Here is a 27256-nt window from a genome sequence, read left to right on the forward strand (position 1 = left end):
GCAGGATAAAGAGGGATAATCCCCCTCGATCCCAAATCATTGAGGCCAATTTCTAGCCATGGAATAATGGCGGTGTCCCATGAATCCGAATTCCGACGATACGAAGGTCCAAAAGTGTTCCTATTGGTTAATATACATTCAAATTTTTACCGCTCATTTTCATCCGAAATTTTTAAAATTCATAGGATGTCGGAAAAAGTAGAAATAATTTTAACTTTGATCCGAAAGCGTATGTTTTTTAACCTCACTTTTTAAGTTTTTAACATACTATGATTGTTGTTTGATATATTTACAGTCAAATAAATGTTATATTATAATGTCGAATGTAGAAAATATAATACTACGTATATTTTCTATAATATATACCTATGGTTGTCATTTAAAAATGTTTCACCTTCATCTTGTAATAAATTCCATGGTTCTATACTTGATTTCTATGAGATTAATTTCGGATGCATGTGAATTATAATATTACCATTCGTATGAATTAAAATATTTTCGGATATCGTACATCGGAATTCGGATGCATGGGACACCGGCCTAATGCGTTCTCTGCTTTATTGTTCTACAGCAGTTAACTAGCATTTGTTCTTAATATACAGGGTGTTCGAAAACGAAAGCTCATATTTCAAGGATAACTTCCTTGGACGGAAATAAACCGATTTAGATCAAGTTACCATTAATTTTGCTTCTTAAGTTATTAATACTCGACATTTTTTTTATTCCATTAATTTATATTGACTCTAACATAAGCATTATGGAAGCAAGTTTCTACTAAAATCTAATTGGTTTATTTACAGCCAATAAGGATCAAGTAGAAAAAGCTGTACAGAATGTCATTGGGTAAGGTCGTAGCTATATATAACTTTCTATAGGGACCTCAGAGGTCCTTTACTAGCAGATGGTCAAAATAATGCTCCGGTAAATACCGGATTCCACAAAAATTTACCTACACCAAATTTCAACGTATTTAATTTTTTTTTTTCGAAAAAATATAGCAAAAATTTGAGATTTAAACAATCCTACTGTGGACTCCCATCTTAACCGGTCATTAAGTCTGTTTATAGTATTTCGCAAATTCAGTACGTATGTATTTTATTTCTCATTGTATTTTAAAGAAAAAAGATCTCTTATTTTATTCAGACAACGGGATTCTTTCCGAGATACTTTTTTTTATCTAAAAAAAGTTCTTTTTTGTTACAATTTTAAATAAAATTTTATTACCAAGTTCAAAAAAATAGTAGCATAAACAGTTTGGAGTCTCAAAAACCAAGCTGTTTAGGGCAAGTTTAAACGAACAACGATACCATCACTTTTTGAAATAATGTATGTAGGTACCTACTAAATTTATTACATATACATATTACACTTTTGACAAGAACTTGTATGAATGCATTATAAAGAAATATATCTATTTGAAAAGAGTTATGGGGGAGATACTCTAAATAAAATTTTAGGTACACCCTTCATAGTTTTATCTCCTTTATTTGCCTTCAGTATGGACAAATAGACGATATTGTTATCTGTTATTTTTAAGTTTCTAATCTTATCAGGAAAAATTGTTTGTATCCTGTTTTTGTGGTTCCATCCATCCCATATCATAAATGTACATAACTACATAAAAGCTTATTTTGGCATTACAAAAAGTTGGGGTATTTTGCCGGTGAATATACAATGTAGTTATTGACTCAATTCTATCAACAGACCTATCACTGTCTACTATCCAGTGTATGTCTGTTGTAGGTACTTACATTGATGTGTCATTGATTATTTATTATCAAATAAGAATTTTTAACGGTCGACAATCGATCGGTAAAATTCGTATAACCTTCGATGCCTTCGGTGATTCCCGCGATATGAGTTTATGTTTGTGGGAATTACATAGTTCTATTTAAGTTTAAATTTGAATACAGTATCGAATTACAAATCATTTGATTATACATTACCACGAAGTTAAGTTCAAAAGAAAAAAACTGGAAATGAATTATTTTATCATTTTCTTTGTGATTTTGACTGCGGCATTGTGTCCTACATTATCTTTGGAAATAAAAAATGGGACCCTTCGGTAAGTATATAAATTGATTAGATATAGGTAATACATAATATAAAGTATTCCAAATCTTTTTTTATCTAGTAACTAATGTAAAACTGTTTTAAGTAGGCATTTTAATTTAATTTCTCATTCTGCAAAAAATTACCTAACCTAACATTTTGTAGTTTTCTTATATTTTATTATGTGTAATTATAATTATTTCAGAAGTACAAAAAAATTGTAACCTATATCAATATATTAATGTGTGATTCATAAGTTGTTATAGTAAGTTTTATTGGAGTAGTTGACTATATTTTTATTTATACCTATACTTATTCTATATACCTATTTTAGATAGGTAATAAAATAATACTGATAGACAATAAATTTCTGTTACCTATGTCTTTTTTCGACATTTCATGATTCTAGTTTTCAATTAAAATAAAAAATTAAATTCTTTCATCTATGAGGAAGCTTAGTATTATAGTATAGGTAACATCTTAAGCTTGCATTTGTTTACGTTTACACGCACTTTAATTTTAGATGAGCTCAGCAATATTTTCGCATTACTTGAAGTAGTAAAATTTGCAGGGTGTTCGAAAGGAAATAAGCCGTACTTTAACAGTAAGCTTCCTTGAATGGATATAAACAGATTTAGATCAATTTATTTTAATTTTTTTTAAGATTGCTCAGCCTCTCTTTAATATATTTCATAACATTTAATATAAGATTTTTAGGGTAGGTGAGAGTAATGGACATAGGCATCTCACGTATTATGTAGAGACCGCTAAAAATACCCAAATCAGCCTTTTAAAATTTTAGTTAATAAATATACCTCACTTTATTTGCTGTATAGAAGATGCATGTCATTATACATTGTTCCAATTGTGGACAGCTAACACTTTGGTGGAATTCTAGTCTAATGTTGAAACTTGATTTGTTGCTAAATTTGCAGCTGTATCAAATACTTTTTTTATGATTTAGATTACTTCTATTTAAATGCTAATATTAATGATAGAACCCTTGGATTGTTATTCCCCATTCACTGAAATAACATTATGTGGTTTATATCACTAGAAATTGATATAGCTATTAAAAATATGTACCTAACATAGTCAAAGAATAAGTTTAATTAAATTAGAAATTGTTACAGTAACTACGGCAGTATATTGAAATCAGTTTATTATAGTCCAAGTTGTAAGTGCCCACATTGGCTACCGAACACCCTTTCTAATTAAATAATGAATCATATAACCCTTTTCATTATAATTAAATACGCTTTTATCAGTTAAACTTTGTGTGTTTTAAATGATGACTAAATTTGAGCAAATAATGCATTTACTGGATTTAATATTTTCCAAATAAAAACTCATCCTCTTGGCTTGAGTACATTTTCTTCTTTTTTATCAACGTCGTTAAGAAAAGAAGTCACATTGCATCAACATGTCTTAAAGACCCTATTTATTTTTATTAAATTCCTCTAGCTGCCTGCTAATCAGATTTCACATCAAGCTGTGTACCATATGCGAACATGATAATTTTAACTTGGCATTTCTTGGAATCGATTCCAAATCGCATGTAAAAAAAATTGTAGATTAGATTTATTTGTTACAGAAACTTAATGTATGGTGATTGCTGAAAAATGAAGACTAAGACGCATACTTTTTTAGAGGATTTCGTTTTTTCATGACAACAAAAATTTGAACAACTGAGATCTCGAAGAAAGTGGCACAAATATATACAAAATGATTTATTTTTTCATAATTAACTGATAAATATAAAAACACCTTTTCTTATTTTTCAGAAAAATTTAATTTTTCTTAAAATTTCACTGTTATGAAAGTTTCAAAAATAGTAGGCATCAAATTAAAATTTAAATAAGCATAACTACAGATAAAATTTAATGGAAATTAAAGCATCTCATTATATCTGTTAGTTGAAAAATATCACTTCAAATGAATACAGACTCATAACTTCCTTAATAAGGGACAGAGAAAAAAAATAAGCTTTTGTTTAAAGACGTTTAGAGTGCCTTTGTGCATTAATTGGCATTATAGTGTCTCGATCAAACTATTACGTTACCTGAATGAAAAACAATATGACCTATAAGAATAAAGTAACATTAGCGAGTAATATATTTCCTTAAAATATAAAATTATAAATATTGAGAAGTTTCTTTGAGATATATATACTTAGTATCAGCATAATAGTTGGCTTATTTTCAAAATGTAATAGTAAAATATCCCAAATACTAAATTACAATATTTTTCCTATAAAATAGGTACCTAATGTTTCACATCGAGAGTTACTATACCTATGTATTCAAAATTTCATAATTTTCAATAGTTTCATTGCTTTGAAAACTATATTTATTTCTCATTATTGGTACTGGATACACAGAAATAATCTGTTTATAACAATATATATATATATATATATATATATAAGTACAGTATTCTGGTTTCAAAGTTTATATAGTAATCGGCAAAGTTAGTAGGGTTAAAATTTACTCCAGTTAAATCATAAGAGTTACATTTATTTTATTTTACTTATGTTTAATTACTGCAGTAAATAAAATAGGAAGGTGTTGCTTTTTTATTGCTTGTTTCAAAGTCTGTTATATCCTGTCGCTGCTGTAAATAAATAAACTCCAATTATAACGATAATCTCCATCCAGATAAACAAAAAATATTCATCTACCCGTAAGATATTATTACCTATACCGGGTGTCCCAGAATATGTGGGCAATCTCTCGGTTTTATTCAGAGGACCTTAAAATAACATGACATGTTTCTATAAAAATTTTTCATGAAAGGCGACCCCTACGGAGATACAGGCCTCTAAAGGGCGCCCCTTTACTTTGTGTAATTTAATTATTTTTTAATATGATGGACAACAGATAAAACACCATAAAAATTGTCCCATGAAAACAAGTTCACTTATTTGGTTTGCCGGTTAACTGTAGCATAATAATGTCAATTTTTTTTTCACCATTTACGATAAAGGCACAAAAATAATATTTTTAGATAGTTTGAACCTTAAACTAAAAAAGGCACTCTTCTTTGATATCGAAAAAATTAACTGTTTTCGAGAAAAAAACTATTTTTGTTCAATATGATTTTTATTACATAATTTTACATGCTCCTTCTAATGTTATGCAGTCCCTAACTCTGTGAATTGAAGACCGTTGGACCTTCTCCTGTCCATCGTATTAAAAAATAATTAAATTATACAAAGTATTTTAAAACTTTAAAATAAATCGATTTTCATCAGAGATGTCCTTTAGGTGCCTGTATCTCTGTAGGGGGCCCCTCTAGGGAAAAGTTTTCTCATTTTTCTAATATTTAATGTATTTACTTTAATCAGAAAATGCTTCATTACTATTAACAAAGTTTAGTCCATGGCCCTTGTTGATATTACTCTATACTTGTCGTCTATTTGGTTTTTTCATTCTGATAAGGTCATAATTTGATTGAAACTACACACGCTATAGTGCAAATTAGTGCAAAGATGGCCATTAAACAACAGTCAAGAACATTTTTCTGTCTCCCTTGGGAATACATAGTTCTGAATTCATTTGAAATGAAACACTATACAGGATGTTTGGAAAAGTTGGTACAAAATTTAAGGAGGTGAAAATAGAGCTAAAAATAGTAAAAAAAAGTTCCTATAAACATTGGTACTCCGGAGCACTGTTACTGAGATATGGCCCTCCAAAGGGGTCTTATCATTTGGATATTTTTTAAAATAACTTTCTTTCTGATTAAGATAACGGAATGAAAATTATAGGTAATAATTATACCATAAGGGTCTTTAACTACCATAAGTTTCATCAAAATCGGTTATAAATAAGGATTGTTTTTTATTCCTTTGAATTATCAAGCAAATAATATTATTTTTTAATGAATTGGACTTTTTTGTGGAAAAAATGTCCCTACTTTTATAAATAATTATTTTTTAAATAATGTATGGCTCTAAACAGTAACTTTTATTAACATTTTCACATAGTAGGCGTCTTTTATAGTGACAATTTCTCTGTATTGATACTAATGATTGTCACTTTCACGTGCTATAATTTAAATTCTTATGTTTCTTTATTTTCTTAGTTGTGATCTTTGTGCTCAACTTTGCATTTCATTCGATTTTTTTACAACCATGAACCATCATGCTTTTACTAACTGCGAATACCGATATGCATTTCATTTATGGTTTCTGTAATGGAAATAGTCTGACAGCTCAGAGAGTATCGGCATATTCACGGTTAGTAAAAGCATGGTTGTAAAAAAATCTAATGAAATGCGAAGTTGAGCACAAAGATCACAACTAAGAAAATAAAGAAACATAAGAATTTAAATCATAGCACACGTAAGTGACAATCATTAGTATTATTACAATGAAACTGTCGCTATGAAAGATGCCTACTATGTGAAAATGTTACTTTTCTGAACCATACATTATTTAAAAAATCATTATTTATGACTAGACTACGCAGAATTCCAAAAAAGAAATAGAAATTTTTCTTAAAAAATGTCGAATTCATTAAAAAATAATATTATTTGCTCGATATTTCAAAGGAAAAAAAAATTCGAAAAATTTCTTTTCACACCACCCAAACACCCTGTATATACAACTTTTTTTGAGAACTTGATTCGAATTATTTTCACTGTAAAAGTTCTTTATGTGAGCATAAAATTCATCCCCTACAAAAAACGGTAAGGGTTTCATTATCAAAAGAGTTTTCACAAATAAAAATAAATGATTACCTAATAGATTTGAAATTTTAATTTTAAATATAAGTACCTACATATTCATATTTATTTTCTTAAAAATTATTGTATTTTTTAGTATTGAGTTAATACGACAAAAAACTACTAGAGAAGAGCATCTCAATGCTCCCAGTCTAAAAGAATATGGTGTAAATTTTGACTGGTTCTATAAGAAGCACCATGGAGGCAACCGAACCAATGACTCAATTGCTCTATACAGATATCTAGACGTGAGTATAGTAAAATACTAAAATTTAAATTTCAGATTATTTGATCTTAGAATAAAATATACAGGATGTTTTGTGTCTTGTTAAAACGTACCACAAATTCAGGAACTAATGTAGAATATAAACATAAGATGCTACCATCTGGACCATGGGCCTATTGCTCTTTTTATTTGACATACTGGGCGTCGAAAGATACTTTATTAAAATTAAATTTTGACATATTTTCCAAATAAACAACAATGTGTTGAAATCTGGTACAAATAAGTTTTTGAGAGTTCTAAATGACCAGATGTCATATATTACATGGCATATCCACAAAACAGGGGTACTGAATTTTTTTTAAATTGAAACGGTAACATATTTATGAAAAATTTATATATTCAGAAAGGTGCATGAAAACCTTTTTTTCAAAGTAGTCGCCTTCAATCTCAATGCATTTTGTGAGTCGAGGGATGAGCTTTCTGATACCTTCATAAAAAAAATTGCCTGTCGCCTCTTGGACCCATAGTTTGACGGTATGGCACTGGATATCATCATCGGTAGAAAACCTTTTTCCACCCATAAACACCAAGAGAAAATATAGAAATCGGAAGGTGCCAGGTCAGGTCTGTGAGCGGGCTGGTTGATGATGTTCCAACCGAATGAATCCAAGAGTTGCTTTGTGGTGTTGGCTGTGTGAGGACGTGCATTGTCATGCAACAAGCACGCTCGTTTCGTTAACATATATGCAGAAGAGACCTGGAGATTTGTGGAAACACCACGTTCATCTCGTCCGAAGTCAATTGACTGTCGCTACAAACCATTTCTTGGATCTTGTTCTCCATCTCTTCAGTCACGATTGAGTGACGCCCACTCATTTGTTCATTATGAACATTCATCACACCGTCCCTATAAAAAGTTTTAATTTTGTTAAAAATCTGGAACGGTGCCTTTCCTTTCGCAAGGAGAAACCAGATTACGCTCTTCACTTCGCAGCTGGTGGGATTCGAAATAGTGACGCTCATTTCAACATGCCACTAGAACGACAGTTCTAAACTGAGACAAATGAGGGTGCGTTCTGCTCCCAACACCTTGGCCTTGAATGCAGTGTTGCCAACTTTGTCGAAAACAAAAACTATAGAGCATCAGTCTCAGTATTTTGTGGATGTGCCTAGTACAATGTTAAATATCATTTTAAATACATTTAAAAAATGGATTTCTTTTTGAAATCTTTGAAAATGCGCCGTTTTTTGAAAAATGCGAAATCCACTGTATCATAGTTAATCAAAACATAAATTCTTGAAGGGTGTCCTGAAGCGAATGGTTCATACCTCATGGATAGCTTATTCTTCCCTAGTACAATAATTTTTCTTTCTTAAAATTGGTTTTAAAAACTCTTTTTTATTCCATTTTTTAAAACTAATACACTAGCGTAATTTTTTAACAAAATTGTACAAATAAGTTAACTAGATCTAAATCAGTTTATTTTCATCACACGTTATCTTTGAAATTTGACCCATTTGTTTAATGACAACTCAAAAACACTGTGCTTTTAATACATTCAACAAGTACCTTTTTCATGTGAAATGAAATTTTAGGTTATATCGTAGTTATTATGATGTACCAGGCGCAACAATATAAACTATGTATGAGTTGTTTGACGTACAGGCTGTTACAAGCTTTCTTACTACAGGGATCTCGAAAACGGTAGGAGATACAAACTTTGTTTAAGAACACTTTCTCATGGCCACTTTTTGCCCTCTATCCAATGGCATAATCAATTTTTATATGTAACGTTTTGTCTCTCCAGGACCATAATCAACTTAATTTTTTAAATACGACCCTAGAAATTTTATTCCTTTTTTTGCAAGCCTTCCTGACTCAAGACGTTTTGTCTCGAAAAATTCATCTTCAGTGTATTCGTTTCAAATTTATCTAAATTTTTCATATAGATTTCTTTGTTTATTGAATTATCGTACACTGTAAGTGTCGTTAGACCCTGTGAAATCCATCTAGTTATTTAAACTATTACCACCATGCATTAAAATAATAAATTATTAGTTTTATTCCCGTGTCTATAGTTATTTCTAGGCTTCTCGAATGTTCAAAATTCAAACAAATTCCGATCTATTTTTTTCAGGATATTCATACAAATACATCTGACATGCTCTTTCACAGTTGTGGTTACAGATATAATAAATTCCGATAATATTACGCTGATCTTCATTTTCAACCTTTACCAAAACGAAATGTTTTTGATCATTTGAAATTTTTTAATTCAGTTGGTGTTTTGGTTGTTCATATGAATTAATTTGTCATAATAAAATTAAAATTGTAATGTTTTGATTTTGTTTGAAAGTGGCCATGAGAAAGTGTTCTTTTTTTAATATCACCTCAAACAAGGCTGAAATGAAACAAAAACTGACTTCCAGAATTTCGTTTTTTTTTCAAATATTTCAATAACTAATTAAGTTAGCCTTGATTTTTTAGAGGTATAATGTTGGTCCCCTGATTACGCAACTTTGCCCCCATTTAAGCTAGTTTGTATCTCCTACCCTTTTCGAGATCCCTGTAGTGAAAAGTGAATTTGTAACAGCGTATATATATAACAATCAAATGAGGGGAAGAAACTAGGAAGATGATGAGAATACATTGTGTAAACATTTTCATGCCATCAATTTGTTTTATGTAAAGGGGGAAAAAAAATTGAAATTGTGAATATTTATGCAAATATTTATGAGGGTTGCCTTTTATACTTCGGGAATGGACGATCCTGGTGCTGCCATGTGACAACCAACGTCACTATCCTCATGATCGAATTTTTGTTGGTATACTTACTCAAAACGTTTTGACGGATAGGTGCTATTTGTGTTATTTACAGTGACTTGAAAAAATAAATCTTCAAGAAATACGATCGCTGTGCTTCAAAACACATATCAAAGTAAACAGCAGCATGGGTCTTTCGAAATGAGCCAAATCCAACAAAAGCACTTCTAAGCAAATTGTCGCCTGATTTTTTTTGAAAAACCAGACATGTAACTGTTTCATTAGTGTAACGTCAGACAGTCAATTCTGAATGGTACACCACTTGTTTGCCAGCAGTCTTCAGAAAAATAAGGGCAACGGACCCTGAAGATGCATCATTCTCCACTAGGACAATAAGAGCTCTCACACTTTTTTTAAACTGAAAAAGTCGAATTGATGTCAAAGACTTTCTTTTTATTACCGTACATCAAAAATAAATTATCCGACTCCTGAAAAAGCGGTCGATCGGAATGGAGAAAGTCCTTCATAAATTCGTTCAAGTGCATGCAGAAGTGTATTGATCTTCATGGAGAATATTTTGAAAAACAATAAAGCTATATACGATGATTAATTTCTTTTTTTGTTTTCTATTCCCAAAATATAAACACAACCCTCATATAAGTAAAAAATTAATTTGATTAGATTTCTTTGTCATCATATTCAATTCAATCATTCAATTATCCTAGGAAATATATATCTATCTTCATATTATTTGAGACAGAAGAAAATTAAGGTAACACTTTTCCTAAACATGTGGCTACAATACTCAATTTGAACTGATCAATAGGAAAGCAGCTGCATTGTTTAGAAACAGAAGTTGACAGACAAACAAATAAATGACAGGCTTTTTCTAATGATACATTATAATAACTGTATGATTATAATAAGTGACATATAATAAAAGAAACCTAATCTCAAAAATGCCAAATGTCAATGGAAGAGATTGTAACTAGTGTAGTGACCTCTAGCAAATACAACTAAAATTTTATTTTAAAGTAGGTATCTCATAGTCCTCAAGAAATATTATTTTTTGATGTTCTATCAGTGCCTAAATTTTTGGTATCTCTATATAAAAAAAACCTGTATAAGAAGTGACAAATTTTTCGGTATTTCTGGTATTTTTCCAATTTTATAAAAAAAAATTTTTACCAATAACTTTTTAAAGCCCCTTTTATGAATATACAAAATGTTAACAAAAAAGTAAAGAAAATCATACAAATAATTTTTATTTAGTTTTATACATATAAACTTATAATTCTTTAAAAATAATTAAAAACATCTATATCAAAATATAAACTATAATAGAAAAAACTCATCCTTATAATTAAAATAGATATAACATTATAAACAAAATTCCACTCAGTCTTTTCTACACAAATGCATGATTAAAATGAAGCTCTATCTCCTCATGTTGACTATTGTTCAATGGAATGATTTGCATTCTGAAAAATAAATGGTTACCCTGCAAAAAGAACCTTATAAATTCACAACTCAAGAAGTATGTACAGTAGAATCTCTATAATCCGGCACTTCATTACATCGGCATGTCCAGTAATTCAACGTTATTTTTTCCGCCTGTTACTATGCATGTCGCGTTTATCTACTATTCTTGAATACAGTTTATACAGTTATTACAATATACATATATATGCACACAGAAATGTAATATGTATGTATATATGTACCAATCCTTTTGTTAATAAACAATTCAAAGTAACATTTTTTAATTTAATACTGCTTACATATACATATTCCATTAATTCGAATTTTCCAGTACTCCGGCACTCTTAGGTTTTTAATCGTGCCGGATTAATGAGAGTATAGTTCACCCTAAGTCTGACAAATTTGTTTTCTTGACTATTTTGTGAATTTGAAAAAGGTGGAAAAATAAACATTGTAAGAATTTTTTTTTGATATTCTAAAACTTCAGTAATGAATATAATTGAAAACTGAGTTAGAGAGATATAGACTAATGCATTTTTTTTAAATAGAACATCTTGTATACAAGGGCTTTATGATAAGTACCTGGCCTAGGCAAGAGGTGCCTACGAGGGTGCCTAGTATTTAAAAACTTACATTTTTCATAAATATAACCTTTCAAAACAATACTGTGAAACTGTTAAGTCGCTGCATGGCTCATGTTCTGATTGCCAGCCATTTAAACTTTTGTAATTTTGAAAAAAATTAATATTGAGCAGTGATAAAATAATTATTTGAAATGATGAGATTAAAACGGAGCTCAGCGAAGTTTATGGAGACCCTACATCTTTGTTATCAACCATAAAATATTGGATTCAATTCAGAGTGAAAGTATGTGAGATTGAACATGTGCAGAATATTTCAACAACTCATTTGGATATGAAAAACCTTTCCACAAGATGGGTGCCATGATTGCTTACAACTGACAACAAATACACACGTCAATATCAAAAGAATGTTTCGCGATGTTAAAATGCAATCGGAATGATTTTTGGCGTCAGTTTATAACTTGAAACATGGATTCAATAACAGCATGTCAGGGACCAAAAATTGTTGGAACAGTGGATTTTCAAGGCGAATCTACACTATAGCCCGCGATGTAGTTGTTTCTCGCAACACTAGTTGAAGAAAAAATCGTTTTCCATCAAGACAACCATGCGCGCACATTTACATCATCGCAATGGCAAAATTCCATGAGTTAGGATATGAATTGCTTCTGCAACCACCATATTCGTTACATTTAACACCCAGCGATTATTTCCTATTTCCAAATATGAAATAATGGTGCCACAAAAAAAAAATTGGCTCTAACGATGAGATCAATGCTGAATTGAACACTTATTTTGAAAAGTTGGAGCAATCATATTTTTTTTTATCGAGGATACAAAAGATATGAAAACTGGACTAAGTGTATCAAACTGAAAAGTAAAATTAATTTTACACATAAAAATGTTTTTTTGTTAAGGTACTTATCATACAACCCTTGTAGATCATGGTATCATCAGAATCTTTTCATTTTCTAACAAATTATGCCTATGGCTCTATTAACTATCTACAGGGTGTTCCTAAATAAGTGTCGCAACGGAAAACTGTAAATTCCTCTTGAATAAAGAAACATTTTTTTCCTCTTCCATTTTTCTCTCCTGGCTTTCGTTTTCGAGATACACGGTGTCAAAACTTTATTTTTTTTTAGTTTTTCGCCAATATCTTAGGAATCGTTTGAACTACAGGACTGAGCTTTTGTACACACATTACCACTATTAATAGCTACTTTTTCGCACCCTTCTCGAATTCATTGGACGTGCCAGTGGTGGAGATTTTAAGGTATCGTAAGGGTTTTTCCCCCCCTAAATTTTACGCCACTGGAAAAATTGACTTTTGACAGCAAATTCTAAAGCGCCAATGAATTTTACACAATAAGAGTTCTCTTGGTTCATTGCTCTAAAGTCAACCGTTTTCAAGAAAAATGACTTTTTATGAACAAAAGCAAACATTTTTGCTAACGTTCCATGTCAATACTATCGAAAAGTTGACCGATAGAGGTGAAGCCGCAGCGGCAGAAAGAAACATGATTAGAAGATGTAATGCGTGCATTCAAGCCAACGGACGTAATTTTGAACAGTTTCTGTAAATTTTACTCGCCAAATTGATAAAAAAAAGTTAAAATCCTATCTGTTGTTAAATTTCGTTAAAATTGTTAATTATTACTACCTATTTTTTGAATTACAAAAGATTTTCGAAACGTTAGCAAAATGTTTGCTTTTGTTCATAAAAAGTCATTTTTCTTGAAAACGGTTGACTTTAGAGCAATGAACAAAGAGAACTCTTATTGTGTAAAATTCATTGGCGCTTTAGAATTTGCTGTCAAAAGTCAATTTTTCCAGTGGCGTAAAATTTAGGGGGCGAAAAACCCTTACGATACCTTAAAATCTCCACCACTAATTCCAATGAATTCAAGAAGGGTGCGAAAAAGTAGCTATTAATAATGGTAATGTGTGTACAAAAGCTCAGTCCTGTAGTTCAAACGATTCCTAAAATAACTAAAAAAAAATTAAAGTTTTGACACCGTGTATCTCAAAAACGAAAGCCCGGAGAGAAAAATGGAAGAGGAAAGAATGTTTCTTTTTTCAAGAGGAATTTACAGTTTTCCGTTGCGACACTTATTTAGGAACACCCTGTATATTGCTCTTAGAGATGACCCATCAAACTTTATATCACTTTTATCATAAGAAAATGTTCTAACCAATCATATAAAAATATACAAGATGTTCCATTAAAAAAAAACTTATGCCTACGTCTCTATAAGTCAAAGCTTAATTATTTTTGCAATTTAGGCACAAAAAAACTTTTGCCCTTTTGTGTAATATAAGACCTGTAATTTTCCATCATTGTAACAAGATGCAAATAAATGTGATATAGTTTACTAGTAAAAATTAAAAATAACAGACTTAAAGAAATAAGCGGCTCTTTAAATTGACATTAACAATATGGGTATTGCGTCATTAACTAAAAGGTCATCTCATGTTATCCATCTTTGGTATTTTTAAACCCAACATATGGCTATCACTTTCATTCACCGATACACGACTGTATAATACTTCAAAACGTTTGAAAATGTATTTTTTTTCAAACATTTGTAAATAAATAAAAATTAGATTGTACACTGCTTTCACCACTTAGTAAAAATCGAGGTAAAAACCTTATTAAACTTTCATATTATTTGACGATGGGCTGACTTACCAAGGTGAAACTAGATGGAAAAATAAATGTTTGTACTTGAAAAGAAAACAAGGATTTTAATTTGCTTCTTTTCAACAAACACCTTTCAATCTACTTTTTTACAAGAGAGCTAATTTAAAATTTTGTGGCTGCAATTACATTTAAAGAATCACAGATTACAATTTTACATAAAACCTATTTCCAAATTCAGGATATAATAAATATCTTAAATTCATCAAAACAAATTATTTAAAAAAATATAAAAACTTTGATTAAGGTACATACCTTGTAGCCAATTATTTTCGGTCAGGAATAACTATTTTTGCTTTATTGTAAAATGAAACGTTACCATCCCATGATTGCAGTAAGAAGTTAGTATATTGTTAGGGAACATAATGCATCGTTTAAATAGCTCTTCTTCTGACATCTCATTGAGACAGTAGTCCGTCTTGATTAGTTTCTTCTCAGGTCGACGCATGTCGACTATAGCTACCTCATAAACAAAATTATTCAGTTGGCTAGTACAGCCGATCACTTCTGCACCCCACAGACAATGTTCACAAACTCTCTTAGAAGCCAGTCGGAAAATGTGGTTGAAAGCGATCACACATTTCCTCTCGACAACTTTGTTGTAATATGTGTTCTGATCCAAGCGGAAAGTTTCTGTGTATCCAGGTGTCCCAGAAAAAATAACTCCTTCCGGATGAAAATCCCTGAGGTGTGTTATGATGGTTTGCTTATTTCCTGAAGAGGTGCAATTGGGAAATGGACAAGTATACGGTTTAAAGGGACATTCAGATTCATGTTTGATGATTTTATTCGCTGTAGACATCTCAGAACAACCAAGATCGTGGTAAATACAGGGATATTGAACTCCGGAAGTTAGTCCCTCTAAAGAGTAGTTCCTTGTTGTTCCGAACATGGACCTACAAGTAGGGCATTTTTCAAGTCGAGGTCGGCAAATGTTACAAATGCTATGGCCTGACTGGCACTGGTAAATAGGTGGTTTCATAAAATTCTTGCATACGGGACACTCAAAGAAATGTAACATTTTTTCGTCAATACCATCAGGCTGTGCACTGTCGACTTTAATTTTAAAGATATTGGTAATAGTATCCGAAACCTGTGCAATTTGCCTCAAAGACTCCAAGTCCACCTCAACTGCTACACTTTCATCAATATAATCATTGTAAATATTAGAAGCTGGGAGTATTCTAGACTTTGTTTTTATGTAGTTGTGGCTACTTCCCTTGTGCTTCACGGAATATTCATAAAAAACATCACTGTCGTCTCTAACATTACAGATCAAATAAAATAACTTTTTCTTGCATAAATCTGTCTGCATGTGCAGGATATAAGTGTGACTTCTCATTACTAATAACTTCACCAAATCCAAGTCATTAAACGAAGTTTGCAAGTAGAACAAATTATTTTCAAAATTTATAACATGATCTCCATGCATTTCTTTGAAATGGTTAACAAAGTCGGCTGCACTACCTTCCCAGTTACACCCAGAAATCTTAAACAATGAGCACAACTTCGTGCGGTATTTGCAGTTATTTTGGTGCAACATTAAGTCTTCATACCCTAGTCTGGCTTTGCAACCCTTCGCTTTAAATTTGCATGGAAGTTTCAGTATCGCTATTATGGTTTCTAAAGCAGAATTATTTAAGTTTTTCTGGTTGTTTCTTTTCTCTCCCATAAAACAAACTGAGCACACATTTCCTATATTTTCTACTAACATTATTGGTGGCCGCAATAAATCCTTGCACAAGGCACAGAAAATGCAATTTGTTTCCAATACTTCATCAGTAAACGATAATGCTGTTTGCTCTGACATTTCTCCTGAAAAATAAAAACTTGTTGGCATAATCCACTCGATTTATACCTACTTATTAAGTATAAGTATTTTAATTTGAAAGTAAAAGTATGTGAAGATAAAAGGAGAATGTTGTCAAAACTTACAAAATATCCCGAAACCAATCACAACAATTTTGTTACCATCTACTCCCAGAACAAGAGATTAACAACTAATAAAAAAATTCTGCCGTCATTAAATACTTTTCATAAGCTATTTCAACACAATTTATCTGTAACTATTCGCAACATGTTTACATTTCGTAATGTTTATATTTTCATATAAGTTAATAAAAAATAAAAATGTATTAACCTAAAGCATTCAGTGCAATAATGATAAAAGATAGGAACAAAATGTAACATTATTATGTGTTTATGCTAGAAATTAAAACTACATTTTGATAGTTGTGAAACTCATATTTTTATCGAATTTTCCTACATTTTATGTTTTTGTAACAGAATGTGAAATTATTTTTATTACTTTCGCTATGTTAAAAAAAGTTAAATTTTATTTTACTTTTGGCGATAAAATTTTAATATTCTAACTTAAAATTTGAATAGATTAATTAGAGTCGTCGGTTCCTGGATTTTGGATGTAGGCCTACCCTATTAAAATATGTACATAACTTAATTTATTTTAAAAAATTATTTAAATTTTGTTGAAATTGCTGTAAAAATATTTTTCTTTACCGAATAAATTTTATTTTTGTAAAGTAAATGTGATTAATGAAAAATCATTATTTGTAACTGTTGCAATTTGTATAACAAAAAATTTTGCGACTGTAAGAACTTACTTCAATACTAGCGATTTAATTTTATCTTATATTTATTTCAGTTCACCTAATACACTTTTTTAACCTCAACTACATAACCTCAACCTCCAACAAACATGAACACAAAAATATGATAAAGTATAAAGAAAAATTTACAACTACAGATTTCTTCTTCTTCTTCACACTTTCGCCATAGTAATATGATTAATTCTATGAAACTGCCAATTAGAAATTGAAATATAAGGGTTTATTACATTATTGATATAATTCATATTTACAAAGTTTATTTTTTATAATTTTTCATCAATTCTAGTATAATTATGTATATTACCTATTAGGTACGACAATTTCTTATTATAATAGTGTTGTTCAGGGCATGCCAGTATGGATTTTTTTTAAAATAATAATTGTTGCATTTACCACGTAATTGTTTAACTCAATCATAAAAGTTAGACATATGATTACTGATGATCCAACGTCCTAATAAAAATGTTTTAGATTATACCTTCTCTACAGTGTGTTCAAATTAAAATGGCCACAAGAATATACAGGGTGTTTCAGTTTGATATGTCACAAACACGTGAGCACATTTTGGGAATAAAAATAAGAATAAAAGTCTGGTAAACTTTTGTTCTAACTTCCTTCGTTATGAAGATACAGGGGGTTGAATTTTTTCTATAAATTAAAATTTTCTTTCATAACTGTTAAACGGATTAAGATATTGTTATCAAATTTGGGGTACTGTGTAAGCCGAGGATATTGCATTTGCTGCCAAAATATGGCTCTTTAAAATTAAGCAGTGGCGTAGATACAGGGTGAGTCTGTCACTTTGGGCAAAATAAATATGTGACGCCACTGGTTAAATTAAAAAAAGTGATCATTTCATAATTTTACAATTCATTTCCAATAAAAATGGTCTCTTTTATTTTCTTCGTGTCTCTCATAGTTTAGTCACAAATTGGATATTCATAGAAGTCTGTTTTTCGACGACTGTGTTAACATGCGACAATGCTTCTGAATTCAGTATGCCGTGAAAACAAAATCCAATTTATTATGTAATTTTGAATGTGACAGTTAATGTTTATGATAAATAGCATTTATGCAGTTTATGTATATGTGGTTTTTCAATAATGGCGCAGGTTGCATTCACAAATAAAGAGTATGCAGATATGCATTTGATGTATGGTGCAGCCTGGGGTAATGCTGTTGAAGCTAGACGATTGTACGCAGAAAACTTTCCTGGGAGAAGAATTCCTGACTGAAGGGTATTTCAGGCAGTTGACGCGCGTTTAAGGGAAAGAGGAATTCGTATAGGGGCTATTGAGAGACCGCGACCGCGGCAACCAAATTTTGAAGATCAGATTCTTCAAATGGTGGAAAGGGAACCAACGACAAGCACCAGAAAAATTAGCTCTGAACTGGGCGTAAGTCATACAAAGGTCTGGCGCACAATTCGTAATCAACAGCTGTATCCATTTCACCTTCAAAAGGTGCAAGCGTTGACTCCAGCAGATTATCCACCTCGACAACAATTTTGTCGCTGGCTGCTGAACCGTTGTACAGAAGAGCCTAACTTTGTAGCACACATATTATTTACTGATGAAGCCATTTTTGCAAGAGATGGCATAATGAACTCACACAACATGCATTACTGGGCTGACGAGAACCCTAATTGGACTGTCGCTGGTACGCATCAACAGCAGTTCTCGCTAAATATCTGGTGTGGTATTATTGGCGATATTTTAATCGGGCCACATGTTTTGCCAAACCGTTTAACCGGCCAAGCCTAATAGGCATTTTTTAGAGGAAATCCTGCCAGGATTGTTGAAAGAGGTTCCACTTGCAACAAGAGTATTGCTCTGGTTTATGCAGGACGGGGCACCTGCCCACTTCAGTTTAGCTGCCAGGAATTATTTGCAGAACACCTATCCAAATAGGTGGATAGCTCGAGGGGGTCATGTAGCTTGGCCAGCAAGGTCGTCTGACCTGAACCCCCTTGACTTCTTTTTGTGGGGTCACTTAAAAAGTTTGGTATACGAAACAGAGGTTCAAAGTATTGAAGATCTACAGCTTCGCATACAAAATAGTTGTTGAGCAATTTTAAATACCCCAGCGATTTTCGAACGAGTTCGGAAATCGTTATTACGTCGAGCTGAAGCGTGCATCCTAGTTCAAGGACGGCACTTCGAACAATTATTGTAAATTTTTATTAGATAGGGGTCTAATATTTAATAATAATAAATTATATTGAAACAAGTTTTAATTTTATATGATGACATGAAGTTTTCTTATAATAACTTTGGTCAAATGTATATTATCTTAATTAAATAAAAAGGACAAATAATGTGTTAAGTACTACTACATACTTCTTCTTAAGATTATGGCAATAGGATACATAAATTATTACTGCGCCAGAAATTTTCAAAATTAAGCAAAATTTCATATTACTTATTGTAGTTAATATGTTCAATAGCAGTTAACAATCAAATAACACAATTTTTATTCTTATTTTTATTCCCAAAATATGCTCACGTGTTTGTGACATATCAAACTGAAACACCCTGTATACTTATCGAACTTATTTTTTTAGACATCCTTCCGAAATATATTTACCTTCGTTTTAACATTTAAATAGTTTCCTAAGCTCGAATAGAGTTAAAAATAATCAATAACAATTATATGCAAAAAACGAAAATTTAAATTTAAAGTTTATTACTTAATAAATTGAAGAATTAAATTAATTATTTAATTTGAACAACAGAAATAACAAACCACTCATTAAAATCTCTGACACTGGACTTTATAATCTAAACTTCAAACATATCTATAAAACATTTATGTAGGTATCCATTTAATGATTATTTGTTTCCCTCTAATTGTTTATTTGTTTAATATTTATATTTTTCTACAGAATGAATTTTATGGAAAAGTCGTAATAGGCCATCCTGGCCAAACCTTAAATGTTGCTTTTGACACAGCTTGGAGTCTTTCGTGGGTTCTCTCATCCAAATGCAATGAATGGAAGTCTATTGGATGTTGTAAGTTTTATTGAAAAACAACAGCAAATAAATCTGTATTTAGACAATAAATTCAAAACAATATGTATGAAATGAAGTAAAATATTATAAAATTATTTAAGTAAGTATTACAAAATATAAAATTTTCAAAAAATAAATTAGAAATATAAAAACGCATCACCTAGGACGATGGTACGTAGTTAAGTATACCCCTTTTTATTATTTTCTTAATAATATACATATATTGGTTCTTTAGAAAACCTGGTGCTTTAAATTTGTATGTAGAATTAGTTATTTTAAGCAGTTTTCTAAATACCTATATATTTTTTTATAGGGCTTCACAACAGATATGATCATACGAAATCTTCAGAATATAAAAAGGATAACCGGCCCTATGTAGCCAATGAGGGCAAATATAATCTCACAGGATTTTACTCATATGATAATTTTTCTGTAAGTATTTTTGTATATATTTGTATTCTTAAAGTAGCTAATTTCTTTAGGCAACCAAAAGTAGGTAATTTTTTAAGTTCTTTTGATTATGCTTGGTGTTGCCCTCAGCTAGATGAATTTGGTGGGACCAGCTTGGTATTGTGTACTATGAGCTGCTTCAACTGAATGAAACCAACACTGGTTAATGCTACTGAACATAATTCATGCATTTGAGCTGTGTATTGAAAGAAAAATGATCAAAAGAGGATAAAGTAATTTTTGAACATGACCAAATGTTGCGTATGAAGTCAGAAAATACTTAGAATAATTAATTCACAGTCTTGGTAGTATGAAAGATATGGTCGTAATAGTGTATAATTATCATACATCTTTTGTACTCCAAGTTCAAGTTTTTGCAAATCAAATTCAACGTCATGCAAGTCAAATTTACCCATTTCATCTTAGGATTAACGGACATGAAGTTTAATATTTTACAAAAAATATATGTGACGAAACATTATAATGTTACAATCTGATTGACCCAATACCTCACTTGCTTATGAAAATAAAAGGACAACAAATTTTTTCATACTGTTGTTTATCATAAAATATTTTACACTGTTAGCAGTGACTAAAGTTATTTATGCATGCTATTATAGGTACCTACTTAATTTTAGTTCTAAGCAATTAATTTGATTATTCTAAAAACGGTATTCTTTTAAATAATGTTTTTACAGATTGCTCACTCCAACGCTACAGCTCAGTCCTTTGTAGAAATGGTCACAGTTCCATGGACATTTTTGTTCAACAAAATTGATGGAGTCCTAGGTCTTGGTATGAAGACAGACTCATACAATCCATTTTTCTATACTCTACTGGCACAAAAGAAAATTCAAAATCCTATTTTCTCGATATACCTTAACAGGTAACAATTTTACATATGTTGCAATTGTTGCCATTACTATTATTCGATTTTACAATTATTAATTTTTTTGTTAGATATTTTAATTATAATACATTTTTTTTCTGTTTTTAGAGATCGACAATCAAATAAAGGCGGAAATATTTTGTTAGGATTTGTCGAACCAAAACATATCCATGTAACAAATAAAGTTCCTGACCCTATTACATATTTGGCAGTGGATGCTGGTCAGTACTGGAAATTTACTATGGACAGGTAACTTTTTACAACTGTTTTTTATCTTATTTGGCATCTATACTGTTGTGGACATTTTTTTCCTTCAGGACAATTTATATCTGTAAAATACGACAACAGTAAATGCTGAATTGTATTTATATGTAGGTAATCTAATATAAGTATCATTTTTTTTTTATTTTCAGGGTTGAAATAGTGTATAGTTCCAAATCAAATTATACACTGTGTCCAAATGGTTGCAAAGTTATAGCCGATACAAGTACCAACACAATTGTTGGACCACAGGCAGATATCGATAAAATTCACGATGACATAAAGGCTAAAAATATATTCCTCAACAGATACAGTGTAAGAAAGTATTTCTTAATACGACAAAAAAATTTTAGTATGCATACTGTCTTCTTTGCCTATTCCTTGAGCCTTTGCAAATATTTTCCTTGCATTTTTTCAATTTTTTTTCCTGTCATTATTAATACTCTTTTTTGTGCTCTAGGTGGACTGTGAAACTGTTAATAAATTGCCTAAAATTGATTTTATCCTGGGTGGACAACCTTTCCGACTAGAGGGTTCTGAGTATATTATTAAGGTGAGATTTACATCATATTTTTGATAACATTTCTTTTTTAAATCCCAATTTTTGTTTTGACTTGATATCTATTTCAGAAGAGCAGTGATAATAAACTAAATAATATAATGTAACTACTAAATACAACACAATTTGAGTAGAGCCCCTATGACCTGATAGTTAATTTTTATTATATTAACTTGTTCACAAAGTAGAAGTTGTAACCTAGAAATGGAAACTAACTGCCAAAATTTTTTTTTAAAACTTAGTTATTTGCTATTCGTTTTGTTATGTATCTCAAACTATCTTCAACACAGAATTCCATGTGTACAAAAAGGATGAGGAAATTTTATAAGCATCCTTTACTTCTATTCATTTCTTTTGACCAGAACAGTTTCAAAGACAGTTACATAAACTTGTAGAAAATCTTCTCTGGGGTTCTGGGGGCAGTTTTTCTTGAAGAAAGAAATTTTCCAGAAAGAACTTACATACTTTAAAAATTGTTTTTTCTGTTCACCATTCTTCGGTCTACTCTTGGACTGCACAGATAAAAATTGTCAGGAAAGTCCACACAATCATAACAAGTTAGCACACAATGAGGTCGTGCTACAAGGTGTATCAATCTTTTGCACAGTATTGGTAAAAAATGTGATATTTACATTCTGATTCATACAATTATTTCTGAAAGTTTTACCCTGTTTACAATTTATGGATTTCTTCACATTTTCAATTACAAAAATTGGACGAATGTTTGAGATCTTGCAGAAAAATTTATTTGTGCTACAATTTTGTGGATTTTTATGACAATTTTTTTTCCTTAATTCATTCTTACCTTTATTAACGTAAACCTGTAAGGATTACTGTCTTTTTGTTTCAGTTGATGGGATTTACTTATAAGATTTTTTGAGTATATTAGAAGTATATTTTAAAAATTTAATAGGTAGTTACTGTTGCCAATATTTCAAACAACAATTAATTAGTACCTCCAAACAGGAAAGTTACCACAACAGAAAACATTAAAAACTTGGAAACTTGTAGTTGATTGTTACTTGACACTATGTATAGAAGTAAGAAATAGATAAGACATATCGACGCTTTTAATTACTTTTTAAATTTCTAGTCAAACTTACTTTTGTGTGAGACAGCATGTTTTTACTGAAAGATCTGAGCTAGCATGTTTTGCAAGCTTAATTTGAAATAGCATGTTTTTCAACCGAAATTTGAGGGTAGCATGTTTTCCAACCGAAATCTGAAATGGCATGTTTTCGTACTAAAGCGTCGATATATTACTAATTTGCCATTTCTCTCACATGCCACCACTACGCTAGATTGTATGGACAGCTCATTTGCGCAGTTATGCTACAAATTTAGTTCATCTAAAATAATAATTCCCCCACTTCCAATCATCATCATCCATTTGCGGAAAATGGCAGCTTTTGGGCAGATAAGTTGCAGTTTTTCTTTCCTCTACCCCTGCCAGTCTCTTTGCTTAACGCATTTGTTCACCACATATTGAAAAAATTGGTCTTGAATCTTAAAAAAGCACTCTTCTGTGAACAATTTGAGACTTTGTTCATTATGAAAATTACCGTAGCTTTATAAATTAAAGAACTGATCAGTTTGTGGGTATATACCGGTTTGCTCAATAACTTTTTATAAATTTGTGAGATGGATTCATAGCAAGTTTCCTGGTATCAGGAACTATCTCTGATTTATAACATTTACAGGACACAACCCACATTGAGTTTTTTTTTGTGAATTAATCGTTTTGTAAATGAACTAATTCACTGATTTAATCATTTGCAGATGTCTTACATGTCATTTACTGTATGCTTGTCTTCCTTCGTACCAACTGCAACTCCGTCAGAGACAGGATTGTGGGTTTTGGGAGGAGCCTTCTTGTCTGAATACTACAGCATCTATGATGTTTTCAACAAAAAGATAGGATTTGTTAAAGCTGCTTAGTATTTTGCTCTCTGTATCTCACGAATGCTTAAAAGATTCAAATGGTGAAATTTGTAGTAATAAGTAAAATATATTTTTAATTTGAACAAATATTAGCGTTGACATAATTTGTTTTGATCAATGATTTTTTATTTTGCAGTGTGCCATAATATTTTGTTTTTTTACAGTATGAAATTTTGCTACCATTTGATTATTTGCCTTATATTCTGCTAGTAGTTTAGTTATTTTTTATTAGTAAAAGTGTGAAGTAAAATTGATTTGTTTTATTTTAATTAACGCTACAAAATTCGATAAAAAGACAATGAAGATTAAGTAGATACAAACCAAGACGATCTTACTATATTTAACTGTAACCGAAGTTGCTTCATTTAGTCATCAAAGTTGGCAAAGATTATTCCAACATTTGGAGTTTCTGAAACACTGCTTGATTTAAATGAAATTTGGTATGTTAGTGTACCTGTGTACAGAATCCACTTTTTGTTATAATAACCGAAGTACTTGTATTTAAGAAATGGTTTTAAACTCCCTCGATCACTAAATAAATATTATTCATATTATTTTTAGATGTGTCTTTACTAACTACGGTTGTTATTTCAGTACAAAGCTAAGAGATATTTTTTCTTAGTTATTTCTGTTTTTTTTTTTGAAAAATTCCTAATGGTTTCATGTAAATTTTATTAATTGCCGCATTTAAAAATGTATTTATTTGTAAATACATAATATAATAAGACGACGCTACAGCCACTCTTACGACGCATGTTGATTTTGAGTGTAACTGATGTAAATTTGGAGATGGAAAATACAAGAAATTTTCTTTTAATCTGCATGGCTAGAGAAATACATAGGAAATCTTTTTGTGTAATTAGCGAACATTTAACGTAAAAAGTTCAACAAATAAAGGGGCAATCTTTTATCAATAAATAATGTTAAAATCAACTTATCCTGTTTGTAATGTTTTGTTAAAGATATAGTCAAGCTTTCGAGTGAATAGAATGAAAATTGTTGGAGTTATGCCCTCGTGTCATTTAAAAAATCGGGTTTCCAGAAAAAAGTTTAAAAATATATTATATACTACTATTTAAAGTACTTCGTTTGAAAATGCTTCTAATTAATCTTGAACTCCTTTTAACGACATCTGTTAGTCGTATGAGAGAAGTTAGAAATCAAAAGGTAAGTCATTAGGCTGTACCCTTTGAGCGGGTATCTATGTGCTTCAAGTAGTCGTTTTGGGGTAGTCCGACGCACTTGGAAAGATTTGGGAATTTCGATGAAAAAAATTTTGTGAAGGGATAACATTTTTTTCCTCTTATTCTAAGCAACTTTTAATTCAGTAAAAGAAAAATTGATCTTTTTACATCAGTGGTCTTAGTCCTTAATAATGAAGATGAAATAATGCTTTGTGGGATACAACAATTTGTAATTGAATGTTCTTTTACGAAAATTATTGGAAATCATACTATCATTTGTCTTAGATTTCTCCCAATCCATAAATTGTGACTATAAATTACTGTCATTATTCTTATTTGGAAACATTAAATAAAATGAATTGGATGAGAAACCACTGTTTAATTTGCAGGATGTGGAAAATCGGAAATAAGTGCTATTATTGCAATTCAGTTCTTGATCATTTAATTGGCATTCACATACCTACTCTCGAACTCCAACAATATTTCTTAATTGGACGCTTCACGTCTGATACGTATCAACTAGTCAACATTGGTCTCGCTGTCTGAATCTCAATGGTTTTCATACTAGAATTAAAAAGTGGCTATTAACAAGTCCAATTTCCACACATATGTTAATGAAGACATTTTCTGCAGAAGGTTACGCTATTAATTATTATGATTGTTTTTAACTGAATGTTTTGAAAAATGTTAGATTTTATGAATCAAAGTAGATCAAGCAAGTTTATTATTATTAATTACACCATTACAAAATTATCTACAAAAATAGTTTTGGTGAAAAGGATTCATGAATTTATTGAGGCATGCCAGATATTTGATGAACCTTGTGGGACTTAAGACCACGAAATTGAACAAATTGATACCTATTTTGTAAATATAATTTAAAAAATTATAATAGTGATTCAGGCACACCAAGCCTATCTAATTTATATAACGAGAGGTCGTGGTTGGTCTGTGAAAAGCTTTAGTGAAGTCGGTCGACTTGTATCATCTGGTCAAATTTATCACTAATAGCTGTTTTACATTGACAATTTATTGATGAATAAATGACGAAGTTCTTCATGAATTAATTCACGAATTTATTGGTAAACAGTGTGGTTTTACACTGCTAGACTTTGTCAAGTTTTTTGACGTATGAATCAGTTCTACCAATGAATCAAAGAAGCAAATAAATTTCAAAAATGTCAGCTTTCCACTCGTAATTGTAGCGATACAACAGCGGTACCGTTATGACACGTATTATATAAATATTAGTTTTTGTAAGTAACAAATCGGTAAAAATAATTCAAAACTAGCACGTCGCCACACAATTATTTACATATTCCAATAACATAACCTCATTACTGATCTGAGGCTGGAAATCTGTTGGGTTGATACTTCCGAACTTCACGAAGAAATTGACGAAAATTAGAACATGCTCTAATTTGTCAAGAACTTGATGAATAAATTCATGAAGTTATTTGACAGTAGATTTGGTGCATTACACTTGTCCAATTTCTTGATGAAGCGACTTCATGAATTAATTGATCAATAAATTGTCAATGTAAAACAGCTATAATAAATTGTGTTTTCTGGATAAGGTCAGTGACAGTAGATCTGCCTTTATGAAACCGTGTTGGTTCCATGACATCAACCCAGACAAGGAGCCGTATAATAAAATTTCGAATATTTTGGGGAAGTTGCAAATGGAAATTCGCCTATAACTAACTAATTCATTCTTACTGTCCTTCTTGTGCACTGGACATACTCTAGATAATTTCCAAAATTCGGGATAACAAGTTATTTTATTAATAAATTAAA

General features: G+C 30.8%; 2 protein-coding genes across 5 annotated transcripts; one reads left to right on the forward strand and one right to left on the reverse strand.

Moving 5' to 3' along the window:
• The first annotated feature begins 1830 nt into the window (after window positions 1-1830).
• Window positions 1831-24423, forward strand: LOC108904972 (aspartic proteinase A2-like). Its single transcript, XM_018707715.2, has 9 exons — window positions 1831-2065; window positions 6878-7028; window positions 20049-20175; window positions 20489-20607; window positions 21324-21511; window positions 21623-21763; window positions 21928-22090; window positions 22236-22328; window positions 24114-24423. The coding sequence occupies exons 1-9, from the start codon at window positions 1980-1982 to the stop codon at window positions 24270-24272; spliced, it is 1227 nt and encodes a 408-aa protein (XP_018563231.1). The 5' UTR covers window positions 1831-1979; the 3' UTR covers window positions 24273-24423.
• LOC108904948 (E3 ubiquitin-protein ligase sina) lies at window positions 11092-17500 on the reverse strand. Of its 4 annotated transcripts, none has more exons than XM_018707695.1 (3): window positions 17469-17500; window positions 14793-16352; window positions 11092-11271 (listed from the first exon to the last, which is right to left on the reverse strand). In XM_018707695.1, exon 2 carries the CDS (start codon window positions 16345-16347, stop codon window positions 14824-14826), a length of 1524 nt encoding a protein of 507 aa, XP_018563211.1. In that variant the 5' UTR covers window positions 16348-16352; window positions 17469-17500; the 3' UTR covers window positions 11092-11271; window positions 14793-14823. The 4 variants fall into 4 exon arrangements, with proteins under 4 accessions (XP_018563211.1, XP_018563202.1, XP_018563219.1 ...); XM_018707686.1 differs by lacking the exon at window positions 17469-17500 and adding an exon at window positions 17159-17272; XM_018707703.2 differs by lacking the exon at window positions 17469-17500 and adding an exon at window positions 16473-16529 and having other exon boundaries at window positions 11092-11251.
• Window positions 24424-27256: the final 2833 nt, after the last annotated feature.

This window comes from Anoplophora glabripennis, unplaced genomic scaffold (assembly GCF_000390285.2).
Source record: "Anoplophora glabripennis isolate ALB-LARVAE unplaced genomic scaffold, Agla_2.0 scaffold8, whole genome shotgun sequence".
NCBI lineage: Eukaryota > Metazoa > Arthropoda > Insecta > Coleoptera > Cerambycidae > Anoplophora > Anoplophora glabripennis.

Coding starts and splice junctions, on each gene's coding strand:
- LOC108904972 (XM_018707715.2), top strand. CDS start 1,980: ATGAATTATTTTATCATTTTCTTTGTGATTTTGACTGCGGCATTGTGT. Junction 2,066..6,877: donor ATAAAAAATGGGACCCTTCG/GTAAGTATATAA, acceptor TGTATTTTTTAG/TATTGAGTTAATACGACAAA. Junction 7,029..20,048: donor CTCTATACAGATATCTAGAC/GTGAGTATAGTA, acceptor ATTTTTCTACAG/AATGAATTTTATGGAAAAGT.
- LOC108904948 (XM_018707695.1), bottom strand. CDS start 16,347: ATGTCAGAGCAAACAGCATTATCGTTTACTGATGAAGTATTGGAAACA.